At 41.1% G+C, this 22,444-nt stretch overlaps 1 protein-coding gene across 12 annotated transcripts in view; it reads left to right on the plus strand.

The window, feature by feature from the left end:
• Positions 1 to 5,699, plus strand: part of LDB2 (LIM domain binding 2) — a 393,773-nt gene extending 388,074 nt beyond the window's left edge. For 4 of the 12 annotated variants that reach the window (XM_059066469.2, XM_059066471.2, XM_059066470.2 and 1 more), the window contains exons 8-9: positions 1,304 to 1,446; positions 4,370 to 5,699. In XM_059066469.2, coding sequence (XP_058922452.1) covers positions 1,304 to 1,408 — 105 coding nt within the window. In that variant the 3' untranslated portion in view covers positions 1,409 to 1,446; positions 4,370 to 5,699. Of the gene's footprint in view, positions 1 to 1,303; positions 1,447 to 4,108 lie in introns of all 12 variants that reach the window. The other 8 variants (XM_059066468.2, XM_059066465.2, XM_059066467.2 and 5 more) reach the window with 2 other exon arrangements.
• Positions 5,700 to 22,444: the final 16,745 nt, after the last annotated feature.

A 22,444-nucleotide genomic window follows, 5' to 3' on the forward strand; every position in this document is an offset into this window, starting at 1 on the left:
TGTTGCATTAGAAAGAAAAGGTCATGAGAAAGTGGCCAGCCTGTGGGATAGGTGCCATTTTCATTTTAAGACTGCTAAGGATTGTAGTTCTTAAAAAATACCAGAGTTACCTCTGTTTTTTGAACTGAGTTTTCACCCCAGAAGAGTCAGGAAAAAAAAAAAAAAAATCAAAGGAGAAAAACAGAGGCTTTTTATTAAGGTGCCAGTAAGGTATACCCACTCCTGGTTAAATGGGAAAATGCATAGAAAAAAATGGCCAGGAGTAAATAAATCAACCCCAAAAGTGCACACAAGCAGCCCATTTATTCATCTAATTCTGGAGTTTTAGAAACTAATGTTTGTTAGTTTCCACGAACAAATGAAAGTACATTCCAGAGATTTCTGGAACTTTGACATAGCTACTTAAAGGCTGCAAGAATTCAGATGGGTTCAACAAGTGTTTTCTGAGCTCCTACTATGTGCCCCCACACTGTACCAGGTGTTGGTAATAGCAAGATTTTAAAAAGCAAAAAACAAAAAAAGACCCACCCAAGCTCTGTCATTGAAGAGCTCACTGTCTAATCAAGTGATAAAGAGGTTTCCTCTCTCCTGCCAGCTCAGACTCCTGGTTTCAGCTCACAGGGTACAGTATTGAGAAAGATTCTGAGGCCTGGACCGGGTCTGGTGGGCCATCCATTAGTGATGTCTGCCATGGGTATAGAATAGCAGCATACACATCCATGTATTTTGACATACCTGGCCTAGTCGGAATCATTTCAGTTGTTTTTAAAGAGCACCTAACTTTTTCTACTCCATTATGCTCTTGTCCTCCCAACCTGCAATTGCATTTCGGTGGAAGATACCTGTGTCAAGAGGGTTTTTAATCAGTTGAGACCCTTTGGACAAGAACAAGGTGCCGTTAGAAAGTGCGAGTAGAATTTCAGCACTATCCCCGCCATGCAAACAAGGATGTTTTCATTAAGGCAAACTTAGAGATGGCTGAGAGAAACGGGGAAGTCATCCGGGTTAAGAAGATGTGTACATTTCTGTATGTCCTCCAGCTGAATGGACGTTGAACGATAAGCACTGGCTGGCTTGTAGGGACCACATTATTTAACCCTGTCTCCTGAATGACCAGCACCCCTTTCCTGTTTAAATAGAAATGCAACCCGCAGGCCTGAGCTGCCTTGTCCGAAGGCATGTACAGATCAGGTGCACTACCACGACCACGGCTGTGGTCCGCACAGCTGCCGCGGCAGCAACATGTGTGCCTGGCGAGGGCTAGGGTTTAATCCTTGGATTCTGCTTCTCACTCCATGAGCAGGGGCTAGGAGCGATCCCGAACTGCAGCCTCAACCCTGGGAGGGATGGAGACCTGTGTCATTCAACAGCAGTGACCCCTTCTGGCCAATTTAAGGAGAAGCATTGAGGGGCCCTGAAAGGAGTCACTTCCAGTCCTCCTCAGAGGTTGGTGGTCCTTGCACGGGGGATTAGTGAGAAGATGTGACACGGGCAAGAGCTGGTGGCACCGCCAGGCCTCTGGCAAGGAGCAGAGGTCTGCTTCCTGGGGAGTCGAGACCATATGGGTTACTCTCAGATGGACCGATATCGCCTCCTGTGGGACACACAAGACAGCAGGGACGGGAAGGAAATGCATCTCTCACTACCAATGTTGAATGTGGAGGGGGGGACTTTTAAAGATGTGGGGCGTGTGGGGAAAACGGTGCCAACATCTCCTAGTTAGAGGGAGCCCAGAATGTACGTTATGTCTCCACTCATTTTGTGTGAGGGTAACAAACCAAGCCCTCCTGAGCCGAGAACCCCTATCCTAGCCCAGAGATTTAGAAGAGCCAGGTGGAGCCGTGTTCGTAACTGTGTAAGTGGCCTCAGGTTATCTATGTGCTATGAAGTCCTTAGCACATGTCTCTTTTGTAACTTGCCATCTATTAATCACTCACGCATGCACACATGCGTGTATACACACGCACACGCACACGCATGATTATGCATCTGGCTAAGGATACGTTTTATAATCAGTAAGGCAAATGTGGCATCTCTCTGAAATTTAGGATGCTGCAAAATATCCATGCCTGGGCACCTTTTCCAGCCGTTCCTGGAACAAAGATATACCAAACATATTACGAGCCCATATAAGCCTCATTTGAAGTGATATAAATCACTATTTTCATAGTACTTTTCTGGAATGATTGTTATTTTCTGATACAATGAAGGCATCTGACGTGTTGAGAACGTCTATGCTAATATCACGCTTAAATTGGCTTCTTCCGTTTCCAAATTATGCTTAACCTCCTCCCATTCTCCCAGCCTCTCTCGATGACCTTGGACTCGCAGTACTAATGCAGACCCACGTGTTGCTTCTAACATTCTTCTCCTGCCCCGTGACACCTCATGCATGTGTTGCCCCAGCCCTTCAAAGTGTGCTACACACAGGTCATTTGGTGGAATTAACCCTCATGTCGTCCTCCACCCCATCTTAACCTGGTCTTTCGGCCTGCCTTTGTTCCTGATCGTAAGCGCGGTCTCCTAATTGCCTATAACGAAGTGACACTTTTTTATCCCCAACATCCCAATGGGTCAGGTGGAGGCCACATTCCATTTAAAATCCTGTCAGCATTCTTGCCACCCGGAGTCTGTGTCTATTTTGCATCTCACTTTAAGAGTCCTCACGAGTCTCTTACATGTCAGTGTCATGTCTGGCTCTTTGTGACATCATAAGTACATTCTTGGGAACACACAACTGAATAGCCTGCCAGTACCTCGATTGCTGAGTCTTCCCAGGTCATATTTTAGGCATTTGCTTCATCTGGGGCATTTCCCTTTAACATCACTGTTATCGATTCACAAGAGTGATTAGTCTGAAAACACAGTGTGAAACCTATTGATTATCTCCCCTCTAATTCGAGGAGAATCGATCAATCAAACAAACAAGGTTTTCCATTCCAAAACAAATCAGGTGGTCACTAAGGGATTTGTTCAACTGGCACCTTCAAAGTTCTAGAAGGACCCTGGCGGGGCCGCTGGACCCTCTCCTGACCACAAGCAGTATTCCACTAATATACTGCTCCAGGAAAGCCTCTCTCACTCCAGTGAAAAGAATGTCTACCCAGCTGTCAAGGCAAATTAGCCTCCCTATCAGAAAATGCATACTTACGTCTCCAAAAGCATATGGCCAGCCCTGATTTTCCAGCCTCAGTGGAGGCTGATGGCAGTCGGGCACTCTTAAGTAGACTATTGCTCAGAGCCCGCCCAGCAGGATCCACCTGACAGGTGTCCTGTCCCATGCCCATGTCAGCCATCAACCCCATAGGGTCCCCTTGGGACAGAGAGGCCAGAGCTGTGCCCTGTGTATGCGTCCTTCTCCCCTGTCCCCGTGCTTCTGCAGCGGTGGCCTCCACAGAGCTCCCAGCTACAGTAGGTGGCTTCCTTGTTTGCATGGAAGGACAATTTGTACTTAAAGGAGTGATTAGATGGATTCTTCTTGCATGCTTCCATTTCTGATGACTACTGGCTTCATCATTGTAATTACAATTAGTGCTCTTCATCTTCCTTTTATGGCACCAGCTGGACAGACTGGCTCTCTTTACTGCCCAGATTGGTGGTGGGGTTGCCTGTGTGGGGATAGGTGACAGGCACCATGGAATAACAGATGGTAAATTCAGGGCTTGTTGGCAATCAGCAGGTTTTTGCTAATGACTTAATTAGCTATGCAAATTGTCAAATCAGTGTGAACATTGTTTTTATCGAAAACTTTACCTAAATTAATTACTATAATTAAGTAGCAGAATGTCAAGGATATCGGCTGCATAAAAGGGCCTGGCTGAGTAGAGAAAAGAGAGATCTGTCTTCAATTAAAATGTATACCGTCCTTGGGACAGAGAAAATGCCGTTTGGAATGAGTTGCATGACTATTGCAGAACTGCATCCTCCCCGTGTTGGCTGCTAGTTTCCAAAGCCATCCAGAGGCCCTAAATAAAAGTGGTGGATTTCTGGAGGTCTTGCAAAGCACCCAGCAGAAGGTTCCACAGCCCTCTCAAGAGTCCCCAGTGTCGGCAAGTTGAAAAGCGTGGATTTTTTTAATTTTGAAAAATCCATTTTTTTATTTCTGCAGATTGCTAGCATTGCTCGTTCTCCGGTGTCAGGCTGCGCACTAAGGACATAAACTCGCGTGGTTGTTACACATCAGGAGGCGATGTTTATTTCCTGTAGAAAAATCCAATATGCGTCTTGGCCCCCCGACATTGAGACTTGACCCCGGTGTACAGGACACGAGTGTGTCTGTCCTAGATCCCCCAGCGCCTCCCACTAGTGTTTTAAGCTGAGCTTCTCTCTCCCAAGGTTTCCCTGTAATAATGTCAGCTGCTGTTCACAGGATGTGATGGTGGTAGGAGAGCCAACTCTGATGGGAGGTGAGTTTGGGGACGAGGACGAAAGGCTAATCACTAGATTAGAAAACACGCAGTATGATGCGGCCAACGGCATGGACGACGAGGAAGACTTCACCAGTTCACCCGCCCTGGGGAACAGCAGCCCATGGAACAGTAAACCTCCCGCCACTCAAGAGACCAAATCAGAAAACCCCCCACCCCAAGCTTCCCAGTAAGATTGACCAGCTCCAGAATCCACTGTCAATAGCCACCGTGGGTTACACTCACTATTTCAGATCCTTACTCACAGGAGAGGAAGGAGGAGACATTAAAACTTTTCCAAGCAAATACCGATTTCTAAACCACAGTGATCTGAGTTTCTCTCTTTCTTTTTTTTAATTGAGAGGATGATTCCCAGTAAACTTCCATGACCCCTCCCTGGAGGCCTTCACAGGTAACACAGATACTGGCACTGATCGTAATTAAAGTAAGAGCAAACGCTAGCGCTTCTCCTGGATCGGTTTTAACCACGTTTGTTAATTTCACCACCAACCCCAACCATACAACGAAGGCCATATTGTCAATAAACCCTCAGTGCTCAGGATCTCATTCTATGCCGAACCCAACTACAGATAGACTTTTTAATATTGTAAAATATTTTCTGCTTTTTGACTTGCATCTGAGAGTTTCTTGTTTCAGTAAAAAAAGAAAAGAAAAAAAATCCACTTTTGGAAAGTAATTTAAATGTACCTTTATTTTTTTCCCCCTTCACCTTTTCTTTCATTGGGTAACAGCTAAGAGGGCCCAGCAGGGCAAATTATGGCCGAGCTAATGTCAATTGGTCCTCGAGCCTGAGTTGGTTCAATAGAGCCCAAGTGCTGAAACAAGAAACGTCTTTTTGTCATCAACGACACCAAGGCAGATTTTTATGTAAAGAAAGGCACTTGGCCCCCTGAGAATGTATGCGTTTGTAAAATTTCTGTTGATCCAAATATTTTCAAGCCATGTAATCCATTAATTATGTGGGCAGTTTAATAAATCTGAAACTCTTTTGTTTTTTTGTTGTATCTGAGTTGACTGTTGTTTCTTTTCATAGTATATTTCCTGTATAATATTTTGTAAAGCCCTAACCTAGTTCTTTTATGGGGACTTTTCTTTGGGAGCAATTCCAGTGTATTTATGTGAAACTTTATAAAAGAACTAATTTTTCCATTTGCATATTAATATGTTCCTCTATACATGTAAAGACACAGTGGCTCCGTGTGTTATAAAACAGCTGTATTTTATGTATGCTTTACTGATAAGTGTGCCAATAATAAACTGTTAACGACCAAAGCAAGTGAGTCTGGGTGTTTGTGAGCCCGGCAGAGAAATCTGCCCACAATGATGAGGAGTATTGAGCTTGGATTTATGGCCCAAACTCCAGATGGAATGGAATTGTGAAAACTGCACCATCTTTATAAGGTATGATTTCTTTCCCTGCTCACTGCAGTTTACTTGGGCAGACACAGGGGTGCCTTCCATGTACCAGGCACTCTGCTGGCTGAGGACACAAGGATGGGAAAGGAAGGATTGATCTTTGTTCCTGGGGCTGGCCAAATGCAAGGGCAGCGGCTTCTACTCACTGAGTGCTTATTCTGTACCAAACGTCTCTATTTAAGGTCCACAGACATTATTTCGGCTAATCCTCACAACTCCACCAAGTAAGCCTTAATCTCCCCATTTTTAAAAATCAGTTCCTCGGTTTGCCGGTTTTTCTAAAAGATTTGCAATACAGAGATATGGAAAATTCACGTGAGGACTTTTTGTTTAAAGAATTTTCATCATATTTTTCTGCTTTGTATCCATGAGGAAGATGAGAGAGGAAATCTGTTAGTATTAACTGAGTGTGTACGAAGTGCCAGGCCATAGTAATATATCATCTCAGCCAGTTCTGGAAAAGGGGGGCTTGAAAAAGAGAAGCTAAGGGAGAGTGTGTGTCTTAGGTTGAGATTTCCAGAAGAAGAGCCTGAGACCAGGATCCCGGGCACGGATTTATTGAGGGAGAGTTCTTCAGTAAAGAAAACTTTAAGGGAGTGGAGGGAGTAGGATAAGGAAGGGGAAAGAGCCTAGGAAAGCTGCAGACTCAGGTAGCCTACTCCCTGAGCCTGGTCCCTGCTGCAGGGGAAGGCTTTGAGCACAGTTATACCCTCCTGGGCTGAGCTGCCAGACTTCTGTGCACCTATACTGGTCAATCATCAGCTGGGGCCATCCCCAGGGTGTGTAGGACGTGGTAACCTTTACAGAAATACGGCACCCATCAACCAAGGGCTGTTCTGCAGAAAAGAGACCAACAAGAATGCAACAGTCCTAAAATCTTCTCATGGGTGGACTTGTCTCAGAAAGGGCTTCTGGGCAGGGCAGCAACAGTCAGCTTCATTAAGTGACTTGTCCCATCTCAGAGCTCATGGGTGACACAGTTAGAATTTGATTCTGCATCTCCCTTGACTACAAAGCCTGGGTTCTTTCTAGAACATCACATTGCTTCCCTAGAACATTAGCATTTGGAGGAAAATATGCAGTACAATAGCAACAGAGCCAAAGGAAATAGAGGAAAATGGCTACTTTATTGCTTCCCCACTAGTGTACTGCTTAAGAGAACTGCCAGTTTGTCCCCCACCCCACCTGACCGTTTTAGGTTTTCTTTTATCAATTCTTTAAAGTCAGGAGTATGCAATCATTACAGATGATGCCTAGGACAATTTGTTTGACATCTGTTCCCGTTATCTATTACTCCATAGCCAATCAACCGCAAACTCAGAGACTAAAGAGACAATTTTTTTTTTTTTTTTTTTTTTTTTTTTTTTTGATATGTGGGCCTCTCACTGTTGTGGCCTCTCCCGTTGCGGAGCACAAGCTCCGGACGCGCAGGCTCAGTGGCCATGGCTCACGGGCCCAGCCGCTCCGCGGCATGTGGGATCTTCCCGGACCAGGGCACGAACCCGTGTCCCCTGCATCGGCAGGCGGATTCTCAACCACTGCGCCACCAGGGAAGCCCAAGAGACAATTTATTATTATCAGTTACCCTTCTGAGAGCTCACTGGTCTGTACCAGGTGGTCTGCACTTAGAGACACAGATGCTGGATGGGGCTGGAGTCATCAGAGCCTAGGCCCTTCTGGACACTCTCAAGATGATGCAGTCACATTGCTGGCTATTAGGTAGGAGCTTAGGCAGGGCTGTTGACTGGCGTGCCTTCCCGTGCAGCCTCTCCATAAGGCTTTCATAGAATGATGGTTGGGTTCCAAGAGCCAGCATCCCGGGAGAGGAGAAACATAAATTGCCAGTGCCTAGAACTGAAATACCATCACTTCTCTGTGCTATCCATCAGGGCGGCCCAGATTCAAGGGCTGGAGGCACAGACTCCACTCCTTGATGGGTAAGTAGCAGGTGCCTCCAAGGAGGGGAGAAACTGATTATGGCCATGTTTGAACACATCTACAGCATCCAACACAGTTCACAGCCTGGTCCTTGCTTACTTTACTTTGTATCTTTAGCCACTTCTCACTTGAACCTGATTCACCATCTACCTAGACTCCTCTCATTTTCCTGAATACACTAAGTGCTCAGGTCACACGTGTCTTTGTATATGTTTTTCTCGCTTAGAATGCCATCCCCCACCTTCTTACATAACCAAAGCTATTCATTCTTATGGGCCCAGTTTGATTCTCAGGTCCCCAGAATGTCTCCCCAACTCTGGTCAGGGTCTTTTGTCCCCTATGAGGTCCAAGAGTGCCTGGTGCTTGCTTCCACCTTGGTTCTTTCCTTACAAGTTTTTGTTTTTGTTGTTAAACACCCTTCACTGTCCCACTAGACATTTCTAGGTCTGAGTAGTTTAATCATTTCCATCTGAATCTTTAAACTCTATCATACATGTTGGTGGAATAGATAGAGTTAAAAACTCCCAAGCTAGAAATCATGGAACCACTGCTTACCATGCATTTTTCCATTACATTTCAAACGGTCTGTAATTCTATGCCACAACGTAAAGTGACATTTATCCCTGTAGGTACATAAGAAGGTAAGAGGTAGCAGAGATGGGCTTGTTCAAGTTTTTCAGAGGTCAAGTCAGCACAAAACAAACATTTTACACAACATTATCTTAAGCCTAACTTCTATTAAGAAACTCCATGAGATTTGTCCAGCCCAGAATAATCCTAAGGGCAACCATCTATTAAGTACACACTGTGTGCCAGGCACTTGCTAGGTGCTTTGCCTGGGTGGTCTCAAACTGAGAATCCGAGGGTATGTAAGTTGGGTTTTGCTTTGTAATAATCTCCAAAGCTCAGCAGGCTTTGACCGCAAACCTTTTATTTTTCTTACTCATGGTACTGTGGGTCACCTGGGGCAACTCTACTTCAGGTCTGCCCCCCAGGTCCTTTCTAGGACAGTGGATCCCCAGGGCATGCTCTTCTCTTGGCAGATTCTGCTCACGCTGCATCCATTGGCCAAAGCAAGTCTCAAGGACAATCCAACATAAGTGGGGTGGGGAAATATACTTTTCCACTTGTAGACTGCAATGGCAACGGGTATGAGTAAACAACTGAAAATCCAATCTACCACTGGCAGCCTACACAAAGGTGCCTGAAAAACTTCTAATCATTTGCCAACATTTAAAAACTGATGAATTTTCTATAAAAGTTAAAATTTCTTGCTTCTCTCAACAAATCGGATCTAACAACCATAGACTCAGACTTCTGAATCCCTGGATGGTAACAGTTGGCTGGCACCAGGTCATGGCTACCCTGCTTAGACACTCCAGCTCGTCATCTGCACACCATTTTACTCACTCACTCTACCTGCCTGGCTTCTGTTGGCGGCTGCTCTATCAGTTACACCATACCCTCTACTCCTTAAAGCCGCATTTGGAAGTTGGCATTAGGGACCCATTTTACAGATACGATGACTGATGCTCAGATAGGTTAATTGACCTTGTTTATCACACAGCTCATAAGTGGTGAGGTGGGCTTTGAACTTGGGTGTCAGGGTCAAAGCCTATACTCCTTTCTCCAAAACACACTGGTTTGTAGGAGCCACAGTAGTGGTTACCTTCGTCGGTTAGGTTAGGAATGGGACAAGCATGATCTCATTGAATCTTTGCAATATCTCTGTGGGTGAGGTAAGGTTATTTCCCCCCATTTTGCAGATGAAACGTAGAGCAGTTAAAAAGTTTGCCCAAGGTCACAGAGCTCACAAATGCCAGCATCATGTCACCTCGACTCTGACCCACTTTATTAGACTTACTGTCAGGTGCACAGTCCGTCGGTGGGGTGTTTGGAGGTGTTCTCTGGCCTGGGAGAGGGGTCCTGGCAACCACCTTTCTGCCATTCACTATGTATTTCAGGAGGTGACAAAGAGTTTGCCAGAGATCAAGACTTGCCACTTACGTGGTAATGGAACAAAACAGGGAGGCCCCCTTTTAGGGCCTTGAAATCTCGAGGACATCTGACAAGGGATTTATAAATAAGTGGCCCAATCCCTTTGGGAAATTCTTTCTCTCTCCATTTCTCTTTAACCTTGAGGTGAGCATTTAATGCAATAGAATAACACAACCCACAATTGTGCTACATGGGGTGGGGCACAGTGAGAACAAGGCCAACAAGATCAATTATTTCCCTAAAGCAGGTTTGGCAGCATCCTTGGGAAATTCATTTTATAATGGGATACCCCCTCCATCTTCCATTAAAAAAATTGCTAGGCTTTTCTTTCCTGATTGTTAAGCAATATATGTTCATTCTAGATCATTTGAACAAATGGGGACAAGAGTAATCCCCCTACACTGATATAACCATTGCTGATATTCTGATACAAATCCTTCTGGTTTTTTCTTCTTGGCTCATATACATTACAATGTTGGTAATATACAGACTAGATAATTACATATCCCACCCTTTTTGTATAATATTGTAACGAGCCACTTCGTTAACTATTCTTTAAAAACATGATTTTAATTTCGATATAATGATCCACTAATTGAATATACCATAATATATTAAACCATATATTTATAGCTGGTCAACTCCCTTTTTACATCCATTAGAATTTCAAAATCATTCATAATAAGCTGGTCAGAGGTTGATAAGCGTGCATTAAATTGAAATTCAGTTATTGGCTATTTGCCCTGTGCTCAACACCATGCTGGCTGTTATAAGGGATACCTGTACCTGGTCCTACCCTCAAGGTGCTTACAGTTGGGATAGAAGACAAGTGCATAAAATGCTACCCAAGCATATGAGGCTGAGTGTATGCAAAGTGTCCGCAAACACCAGGAATAAAAGCTCCAGGAGTTTATATGTAGGGAACTCACATTCATTGAGCCCTATTATGTCATGTGCTGCACCTCATTTAATCTTCACCACAACCAGGGATGCAAGCATTTTGTGTATGAACCTCATAAACCAAAAACAACAAGGTCAAGTCTGAATTAGCACATGACTCCAAGGTCTGTTCTTTCTGAGGTGAGCCATAGGAAATCCCTGGGGAGACACAAATGCTGTGATTGCGTGTTTGTGGGAATGACTTCACGGCAGAGGGGATGATGCTTTGATACGTGTACGCACATCTGAGTGTCTGGTTGCTTCTCTGAATTTGCTCTCTGGCTTCACCTCCTTTGATCCATCACTACTGTCAAGATAGTGTCTCTGATCATTGGGAATACTGAGGAGTTTGTGTTTTGAACAAAACCTAATGCAACAGCACTGTTGGTGTTTATATAAAGGTGTCTTTTTGCACTTAAAGCTATTGAGCTAGAAAAGACACTGAAAGGTTATTAAAACAATAAATTAAGGAAACTGGTGAAGCAATTGCTATGGCCTTGCTCATTCCTGTTTTACTTTCGGTTCCTATTCATTGCAGAATTTTATACCATCCTGGACAAAGAAAAGTTTTCTTGTTTTCCAATGGCCTTCAACGAATCTCCAGAAAATACCGTCATCTTTCATTATCTGCAGATGATTGGCTCTAGAACTGCCACTCCCAACCTTTACCCTCCCACCCCACAACCCTCCCATACCAAAATCCAGGGTGCTCAAATCCCTTACATTAAATAACATAGTATTTGCTGTGGACTGAAAAAAGAATGCACAACGTGACAGTTGTGAGTTAAGTTTTATTGGGAGTAAAATGAGGACTGTAGTCTGGGAGACAGCACTTCAGATAGCTCTGAGAAACTGCTCCAAAGAGGTAGTGGGGAAGGTCAGTATATATGTGATTTTGGTGAAGGGGGAGTACATGCAATCAAGCACATATTTTTTGTAGAAGGTTTCTGCTGGTCTCACGAAGATTACTGCTAGTCATGGGGAGCAGACGTCACCATGAAGGATTTTAGTGCTTTTCTAGATATGAGGAGATGCAAGAATTGGGCTCATCAAATCATCTCCCGAAAATATCTAACTATCTGAAGACCTGTTCTGCCAGTTTTTCCCAGAGCACAGAGGGCCTCATTCCTGATCTCCACCCTGAACTCCTTTCAAGGGGTGTTGAAGGTCAGCAGCTGCAGCGGCTCATAATTTGACCCTTGTAGTGGTAGATGGCAACTGCCAATTTATAGGTGACATTGCATATAACCTTCGCACATCTTCCTGTATACTTTAAATCATTTCTAGATTACTCATAATACCTAATACAATGTAAATGCTATGTTAAGTTGTTGCCAGTGGGCAAATTCCAATTTTGCTTTTTGGAATTTTCTAGAATTTTTTTTCAAATATTTTTGATCTGCAGTTAGTTGAATTTGCAGATGGGAAAACCGCAGCTACGGAGAGCTGACTGTGTTTATTCCTGAGTTAGGCAAACCTGTTTGGGAGGAAGTTCTTGTTTGTATCTCTTTCAGAGCTGACATGCTGTATCTTGAGCTAAATCATACTCTCTCTTTTCATTCTTAATTTGTTAAAAGTGTTAAGTTCACTCCTTTGGGGTTTGCAGATTCTTCTGTCATGTTCTAATGAAAGTGTTAATGCTTGAAGTGAAATCTGCAAAAATTCAAGAATGAGTGTAAAATTGATTTAACTCCTGAGGCCTAACTGAAGTCGATTGTCACAAAAATGAAAATTTAAAATTGGAAACTTACATTTTGTAGAAAGAGGGAATTTTGTAAAACCTGGGCCCTATCTGAGGGATCAAACACGATTTGTTAATTGCGGCAACTTGGGACCTTGCGTTGGGAAAGCTTCTGAGGAGCAGCTCACTCAAAGATGTGAACCACCATTAGCAATGCCTACCATTGTAAAAGAGCGGAGCTGGAGGCTCAGATTCCTCTCATTTGCCATCTCCGCTGTAAATCACAAGCATTTCAAAGGCAGAAGCCTATGGAATTCACCAAAATTGTTACTCCACGATAGGGTGAGAAACTCCATTTTCCTGAACCTGTCCCAGTTTTTGGCTGTGCTGCGTGGCTTGCAGGATCTCAGTTCCCCGACTGAACTCGGGCCATGGCAGTGAAAGCCCTGAATCCCAGCCACCAGTCCACGAGGGAACTCCCTGAAATTTTATTCTAATGAAGACCAAGATAAGTGCAATATATGTTGACTAAGAGGAACAATCAAGCATCAGAGACTGTGAGATGCAAAACAAATTCCCCAGGAACCAGAGTCCTAGCTTTGCAAGCCAGGGACACACCTGCCTCTCACACCATCCCTCCTTCAGTTACAGGAGAATTCCACCGGCTCACTTGAAAAAGCTACCACGCACTATTGAAGTTGGCCAGTTAGAAAGTATTCAGACAAATGACATCAGGAACATACAGCAGGCAGGCCAAGGATTATTCCATTTGGCCGAATAAAAACCTCCCTCCCCGTGTAAGGGAGGTTAATCCAGCCTGTCTTAAAGACTCAACCGTGGTTTTGCTGAAGAGAGCAGTTAGAAACATCTGTGGCTAATTTGCACTTCAGTTCCGTTACCTCTGCAGCTGGGTTTGGGGAGTTTGCATTTGCCAAGTGCACCTTGTGAGATTCTTACAAATATGTAAAAATGAAAGTAGTGGTCTGGAGTGAGGGGAAAAACCTCCAGGGTGGGCACTTGTATAACTCAACCACTGGGTCTACCTTTCTGCCCACACCCAAGAAGGTCAGTGTTGCTTACCTCTCACTGCAGAACTCAGATAATGAGGTTACAGAATCCCCAGGCTGTATTTTTGAATGGAAAGTATTTTTTAAAAGAGACCAAATTGTCTCCATTAGCAAATTTAATCTCAATAGTCGCTCAGACCAAACATCATTTATTCCCTCCTTTCTTTCAAATGTGTGCACAAAGTTGACTCCACTTTTAAAGATCCAGACTAATTACTGTTTTATATTCCTAGGAAAGAGGTTCATGGATAACTTCGGATTTTAAAATGATGCCCAGTTTAAAATAGCTTTTAGCTGTTGCCCTAAAACAGAGGACAACTGATGTTACTGCCATCAAAAATAAAAACTGGAAGGCACAGCCCAGAACATTTTTGAAAATGAAGAATAATGAGGGGAACTTGACCCCCAGAGACATCAAAGCAGAGTGTAAAATGGTGTGGCATTGGTGCAGAAGCAGACAAACGGGGGGAAGGGTTCAGAAACATACCAACGTCAATATCTCCATTTATGTTATTTTACATCTATGAGGAAAGGATGAGATTAAATAATATGTAAACAATTGGCTATGAGGGGACTTCCCTGGCAGTCCAGTTGTTGGGACTCCACCTTCCAGTGCAGGGTGGGGGGTGTGGGTTCGATCCCTGGTTAGGGGAGCTGGGATGCCACGTGCCTCGCAGCCAAGGCACCAAAACCTAAAACAGAAGCAGTGTGTGGCAAATTCAATAAAGCCTTTAAAAATAGTCCACATCAAAAAATCTTTAAAAAAAAATTGGCTATGCATTTCGAAATCATTATCTTACATGCTTATCTTAACCTGCATATGAAATTTTCAGATGAATTAGAGACTTAAACTAAAAAACAAAAGCGCTAGAAGAAAACATTGTTAGGATTGGGAGCTAAAAAACAACCTCTCTTCTCTAAGCACCAAGACTAGAAACCATTGTTTTTTTAATAGACATATTTGGAAGGGAATATGCAGTTGTGGTGAAGCACCTGAACTCTGGAGAGTCAGACCTAGGTACACACCCTGACTTTGACATATACTGGTTAGGTGACCTTGGCAAGTGACTTAACTCCTCTGATTTCCTGTTGTCTTCATCTGTAAAACAAACATGTTAATAGTTCCTACTCAAAAGTTTGTGTTGCAAATTAAATGAAATATTATATGTAAAATACCTGGCACATAGTAAGAAATCAGTTGACATTATAAATTATTTGTGCTAATATTTTTATGGTAAAAACATAAAATAAGACTCAATAACATATAAAAATTAGAAAATACAGGACTGTGGAAGTAAGGTCAGAGTAAGAGCTATGATAATAAGCTTAACTGATTTAAATTCCTCTGTTAAAAGGCAAAACACAAAAGAGAGACAGACACAAACAGAATCAATATTCAGTAAGTAAGAAAACATATATAAGATAAAAATGACTCAGAATGATTACAATTAAAAGGATGGGAAATTATCAGTTATTCATATACAAAAAGAAATCAAGATAGATGTTAATTTTAGACAAGTTAAAATTTGTGGTAAAAAATATTAAATTTTATATTGACCATGTTCCAAGCAACAAAGATCAAAATATAAAGCAAAAGACTTCTAGAACTCAAGAATTTGACTAAAGCACAATAGCAACATATTACATTAGCTTTTCACAGATTAAATGAGAAAAAAATGGGAATGGGAACACAGAGAATTAATGTAATTAGATTGAAATTATAGGTATATATTTATCTTTAGACAGATTAATTAATGAGTATGCCACATTTCAATGTAATATATACAAAAACATTCTGAATAATAGGTCAAAAGAAAACCCATTCACTAGTGTAGTAATTTGTACAGGTTGCATGCTCAAAATTAAAATTTTTTAAAGTTCTCCTAAATAAGTCTTGGGTCAAAGAAAAATACAGATAATATGTACGTGCTATTTTGAAATAAGGATATTAAAACTATTCCTCATAAAACAAATGGATTTTTTTTTCCTTTCCGTTCTCTGGTTATTGCTGTGATTTCTGTACACTGATGTCTTAATTTGACAAATTTACTGAATTTTCTCATTAATTCTAATAGTTTCTCATTCCATTCTCTTGTGCTTTTTAAAAGATATAATCAATTTGTCTGTAAATATTAATAATGTTACTCCTCCTTTCCAATAGATATCTTTGTTTTCATTTCTTTGCTTAATGCACTAGATAAAATTTAAACTATGTTAAATAGTGATGGTGGTAACAGACATTTTTGTATTACTCATGGTTTCAGTGAAATTGATTCTACTGTGTTTCTTCATTCAGTATGATGCTATCAATTCTATAATATGTAAAGAAAACAAGCTTTTAAGATTTTCTAATATTTTTTATTTAATCACTGATGGAAGTTAAATTTTAGCAAATGCCATTTCATCCACTCAGTATATCATCAAGTGTACTTTTCTTTTTGTGCTATTAACGAGATATATTTTATTGATTTATTTCCTAACTTTGCTAGGTTAAACTCTACTTGGTCATGGTAAGTTATTCTCTTAATATGCTGTTACATTATATTTGTTATCATTTCATTTATGCTGAATACATCTGTTTTCTGAGTGGAACTGGGCTATTGCTTTCCTCCTTTGTTCTATTCTGGGCTATTATGCTATCAGAATTATACTATCTGTGTAGAATGAACTTGAAAGTGTCCTGTCCTTTCCAGGTTCTGTAATAGTTTATATAGTTTCAGTATAACCATATGACCCCATAGTGCTCTTGAAGGCGCTATTATGATTTTTCTTCAGAGATGTGAGTCCATTTCAAATTGATATAAAAATTACTTAATTTCTGTTGTTATTTGAAGTATTCTCTATTTTGTTTTTCTTATCTTTATTTAACTGTGCTTTGGGGATTCATTGAGTTGAAGCTTGACTTTTTAATTTTCATTCTTTGTTGCTTAATAATGATACAATTCTAAACTAAGAATGTCTCTCTATTTACAGTGTTTGAGGGTCCCCAAAATTTTTATAAGGATTTACACTCTCACCATTATTCTTCCTATCATTTTCTTTTTTTTTTTTTTTTTTTTTTTTTTTTGCGGTACGCGGGCCTCTCGCTGTTGTGGCCTCTCCCATTGCGGAGCACAGGCTCCGGACGCTCAGGCTCAGCGGCCATGGCTCACGGGCCCAGACGCTCTGCGGCATGTGGGATCTTCCCGGACAGGGGCACGAACCCGTGTCCCCTGCATCGGCAGGCAGACTGTCAACCACTGCGCCACCAGGGAAGCCCCTTCCTATCATTTTCATTCAGCATTTTAAAATTTGCATCTATGTTAAAATGAAGATAATTGGAAATTAAATGAATCAATACAAGTGAAACAAAATACTTGAAAGGTATCAGTCACATAATAAGAATACAATAAATTTAGCCATTCTTAAAGTTTTAGCTAATCAAACAATATGACACCTCAGTTCCATTTAAATTCAACAGGATCCAAACCCAGAAGCTATTTATTTATTTATTTGTTTCTTTCTTTCTTTATATTATTTTTTGGGCCACTGCTTGTGGGATCTCACTTCCCTGACCAGGGACTGAACCCAGGCCATGGCAGTGAAAGGCTGGAATCCTAAACACTAGGCCACCAGGAAACTCCCAGCCCAGGAGCTATTTATTAAGTGACCAGATCCAGTATTCATGAAAGCATATGTTTCCATGGGTGATACATGCTATGTATATACCCATTCATAATGAAATAGAAACTAATAGGTGTACCTATTAGGAAAAATACAGAATTACCATTTTCTTTAACAACAGGTTTGCTGAGATATAATTCACATAGCATACAATTCAGGTTTTTAGTACATTCACAGAACTGTGCAATCATAATCAATTTTAGAACATTTTCATCACAATCTCCAAAATCCCCATATCCATTAGCAATCACTCCCCATTGCTCCCAACCACCCCACTACCAGCTGTAGGTCATCATTAATCCACTTTCTGTCTCTATAAATTTGCCTATTGTGGACATTTCATATAAATGGAGTCATGTATAATATGTGGTCTTTTGTGACTGGCTTCTTTCACATAGTGTGCTTTCAAGGTTCATTCACATCATAGCATTGTATCAGTATTTCATTCCTTTTTGTAATCAACTAATATTCCATTTGGTGGATATACATGTTACTAAATCATGCATTAATTAAAGAACATTTGGGTTGTTTCCATGCTTGGCTATTGTAAATAATGCTGCTTTAACCATATATTTGCAAGGTTTTTTGTGTGGATACACATTTTAATTTCTCTTGGGTATATACTTATGAATGGAATTAATGGGTCATATGGTAACTCTGTTTAATCTTTAAGGAACTTCCAAACTGTTTTCCAAAGTGATCACACAATTTTACATTCCCACTAGCAGTGTATGACAGTTCCAACTTCTCCACATCCTCACCAACACTTGTTATTATCTATCTTTTTGATTATAGTCATCCTCGCCAGTATAAAGTGTTATCTCATTGTGGTTTCAATTTGGATTTCTCTGATGGCTAATGATATTGAGCTATTCTTGTGCTTATGATCATATGTAGAAATTATTATCTAGTCCAAGGTCACAAAGATTTATTCCTATGTTTTTTCCTAAGAGGTTTGTAGTTCTAGCACTTACATTTAAGTCTTTGATCCATTTTGAGTTAACTTCTGTATATGGCATGAGGTAGGGGTCCAACATCATTCTTTTACATGTGGATATCCAGTTGTCCCAGAACCATTTGTTAAAGATACTGTTCTTTTCCTCATTAAATTATCTTGGCATCTTTGTTTAAAATCAATCGGCCATAAATGTGAGAGGTATTTGTTTTGTTTTGTTTTCTGAACCCAATTCTATTCCACTGATCTGTATATTTATCTTTCTGCCAGCACCCTTCACACTATTTTGTAGTTTTGTAGTAAGTTTTGAAATCAGGAAATGTGAACCCTCCAACTTTGTTGCTCTTTTATACAACTGTTTTAAATTTATTTATTATTTATTGTTGGCTATGTTGGGTCTTCGTTTCTGTGCGAGGGCTTTCTCCAGTTGCGGAGAGCGGGGGCCACTCTTCATCGCGGTGCGCGGGCTTCTCACTGTCACGGCCTCTCCCGTTGCAGAGCACAGGCTCCAGACGCGCAGGCTCCTAGTTGTGGCTCACGGGCTTACTTGCTCCGCGACATGTGTGATCTTCCCAGGCCAGGGCTCGAACCCGTGTCCCCTGCATTGGCAGGCAGATTCTTAACCACTGCGCCACCAGGGAAGCCCTATACAACTGTTTTGACTATTCTAGGTCCTTTGCATTTTCACATGTCAGTTTGTGCAAAGAAAGCAGCTGGAATTTTGATGGGGATCGTGTTGAGTCTGTAGATCAACTTGGAGAGAATTGCCATATTAACAATATTATCACTTTTTTTGCTGGTGGAAATTCAGAGCAATAAACTGAGAGCATCTTCAACAGATCACTAAGTTGGCCAGGTACACTATAAATATAAAAATTAATACCTTTCATATATGTCAAAAAAATAAATAGAATGAACAAAAGTAAAAATACATATAAAATACCTAGGAGTAATCTTAATTTTAGTACAAAATCTATATGAGAAAATAATAAAACTCTCCTAAGGTATAGAAAAAGAACACAGAGCAATGGAGGAATCTCTTATACACAAAGACTAGAAACATACCTGGGTTTAAGTCCTGACTCTGCTTCTAATCAGCTATGTGATTTTAGGAAAGACATCTAATTTCTCTAGGGTTTATTTGTCAAATGAGTCCCATAAACTATTATGGGACTATCCCATAATATTATTATAATAATATTATAATATAATATATTAATTATAATATAATATTATAATTGTATATATAATATATTATATAATAATATAATATATAATTATTATTATTATATAATTATAGTTTATAGGTATATATATACCTATACAAGGTTACAAGGGTAGCCTCTTCCCTTCCAACTCTATTCTGAAACTGGCCCTCATAATTTGTTGTAAGAATTCAGATTGTACCTAACACAATCTTTATTTTTGTTGTATCGTTCAGAGAGGAATGATTGTCTCTTTTGAGTATTAATCTTCTGTTGTTTCCGTGGATACCTGATTCACTTAGAAATGAAGCAGGGGGAAATAAGGGACTCAGAAGCCAGAGAACCTATATTTGGTTCTTGATGGATGGAAAATCTGAGGCTCAGGGAGGGGAAGTTGTAAACCCCATTTCAGTGGGCATGAATTGGTTAAACAATAAAACTCCAGTTCCTGTGTTTGGGGAAGAGGGAAACATGTTTAATCATTTTTACAGCTGACATAATAACATCTGCATTTCTGATCAAAGGAAGAATCCATTTTCAGAGCACACCCCAATCAAAGGGGTGCTCTCATTGCTGAGAGGAGTGAAATATAAACCCACTGCCAATCAGACTCCAAAGGAAAAAAGGCAGCTGTAGACACTCTAGGAGATGGGCAGGTCCATGTGAAAGCACAGGGCACCCCTTCCTGGGACAATGCCTTTTCAGAAATATTTTCCACTAAGTTCCTGTATTGAAAGTCTTATTTTTGAACAATAGTATGCAGAAAACAAGATTTTGCTCTGCAATCCCATATTACATCAGTAATCAAGGTAAAGCACACACCCTGGCAACTGACCTCAGGCAGAAGATCAGAGGACAAACTGGTGAGAACCAGGAGAACCTGAGTAAAGAGGAACTGGGACCAGAACAAATGCAGACAGTTCTTTTATTCACAATTGGCCCAGTTCCTTATATTAAAAAAGTAGAAAAGTCATATCAAAATCCCTTTGCATTTTGCTGTGTATTCTGAATATCCTGATGGTTAAGGCAAAGAGAGAATTATGAATGATGATTCTTATATGTTGGAGTGGGAGGGGTCCCAATCCATAAAAGGAACCACGTTTCTGACCTAGTTTGGAATCAATTTAGAGTTGGATATGGCTTACATTATATGGATATCAGCCGATTACCTCATTATGGACAATGCTGATGTAGAGAATATGGCTTACATCTGCAGGCATGCAGCCTTCATAAACTAAATTAGGGAGATATAGCCAGCCAGTCAGAGGTGGCCCTGCAGCCCAGAAGTCTTCCTGGAAAAACCTGCTTTACCACACGATAGCACACCAAGCTAGCAGAATGTGTGCTTCCTTCACAAGAGCAAGGACAGGGGAGAAGTCTGCATCTAGTTTATCTTCTCAAAACCATCCATCCAGTAAGACACTCCACTGCTCAGACAGGAGGGTTGAGAGAAGTCAAGAGCATTAACCTAGTGGATTTCCTTCTACAAGGAGTGGGACAGACAAATCTACTATCCCCCACTCCAACATTAGGGTCCAAATATTTTTTAAAAAGTTTCTTAGGAAAGCCAATTTTCTTTTCACTAAGACTTGCATTTCCAATACCATGATCTGAACCTCCTTTTCAAAGCACTGTATACCTTTTATGTCCTTCAAGACCAGTACCCTCATGCTGATAACAACAACCAGAATGATCCCTGAGATTCATTCAGAGAATTTGAATGGTTACTCCCCACAGAAGAGGGAATATGTCTTTTAATACAGGACTGTGTTGGTTACAAAGGAATGAACTACTAACAGTGAAGTTTGGAAGGTCATGGTATTGGGGAGGGATAGAGAAGAAGGAGAAAACCTCAAAACCCATGTTGTATTCTGCCCTTTGAGTTCAGCTATGAGATTCCAATTCTTCAAATTTGTGAGCTAAGAATAAGAACTTAACTTCCATTTATTGAGTGCATGCTCTTCTCCAGGCTCCATTATAATAGTCCTCACCCTCTTCTTATAAAAGTCACCTAAGACATTGACCCAGGAAAATAGTCCTTGTATCAGCATCACAGCAGGAGATATAGGTCATGGGACAGACTTTAATTCTCCAAAGTCCAGGTTCTTTGTAATAGGTGACATGTAGATCTCCAGAAAGGTTTGAGGAGCAATGTGTGTTGAATGCTTAAAGTTTCAAATTCTCTCCAACATTTTCTTCATCTGTGGATACCTTGCTAACCAAATACTGGTAACCATAAAAATTGCTCCTAGACCAAATTATCTGTCAAGAAGATGGTGACTGTGTTTTAAGTCAAATTCAACTCAACAATTCATTTTTAAAATCGTTTTTGAAATTGCTGTAATGTGCAGGGCCTTGAAAAAAGTGGGTCTTGCCTTCTAGGAATGCTCAATCTTCTCGGGATTTCAGAGACATCCTTAAACCACCCTCAGCTACCTTTCAACAGAAGGCAGGCTGAAGACTATGATATTAGAGAAGAGAGTAAGTGTGCTATAGAAACACAAGGGGAAAGAAGTATTTATCCTACCTGGAGAAGAGATGAATTTTGAATGATGCCTTGATGTAAGGTCAGGAATTGAATAGAATTGAGGTTGTGGTTCATCTTGTACCTAAGTGCATGGCTGGTGAAGACAGGGTTAATTTATAAAGAGAGCATTAAACTTCTGGGGGCGTGCCACTTTCTTTTCTATACTCTATGATCTAATCCTGCCTGGAACTTCTAAGCACAAGGGTCAGTAAGGAGCCTAAACTATCCACTGTCTTTTTCTGACTTCTCTACGGTGATTACTCAGAGATACTACATCACATTTTCCAGTCACATCCAACACATGTGCTAGAGGCAAGGCGAGAAGCCTGGATCAGAATTTCTCTAGGTCAAGGATTTATCTCCTAAGGTCACTAAGCTCCAAACTCTGAACTAGTCAATAAGGATGAAATTCCTTTGAAACCCAAGGTCATGCACAGGTGACCTTTGGAAATGGAGGTTTATTGCAAGAAACTGGGTATGGCACAGAAAGCCCCACCTTCACACGGTTAACTCATATGCATAGCTCATTTCTTGGTTCATACCACACTTTGTCCAGAAGCTTCCCTATCACCCCCAGACCAATTTTGTTCCCCTTCCCTATGCTTTCATATCACTCAGAGCTTACTTC

Source organism: Kogia breviceps, chromosome 6, assembly GCF_026419965.1.
Source record: "Kogia breviceps isolate mKogBre1 chromosome 6, mKogBre1 haplotype 1, whole genome shotgun sequence".
NCBI lineage: Eukaryota > Metazoa > Chordata > Mammalia > Artiodactyla > Physeteridae > Kogia > Kogia breviceps.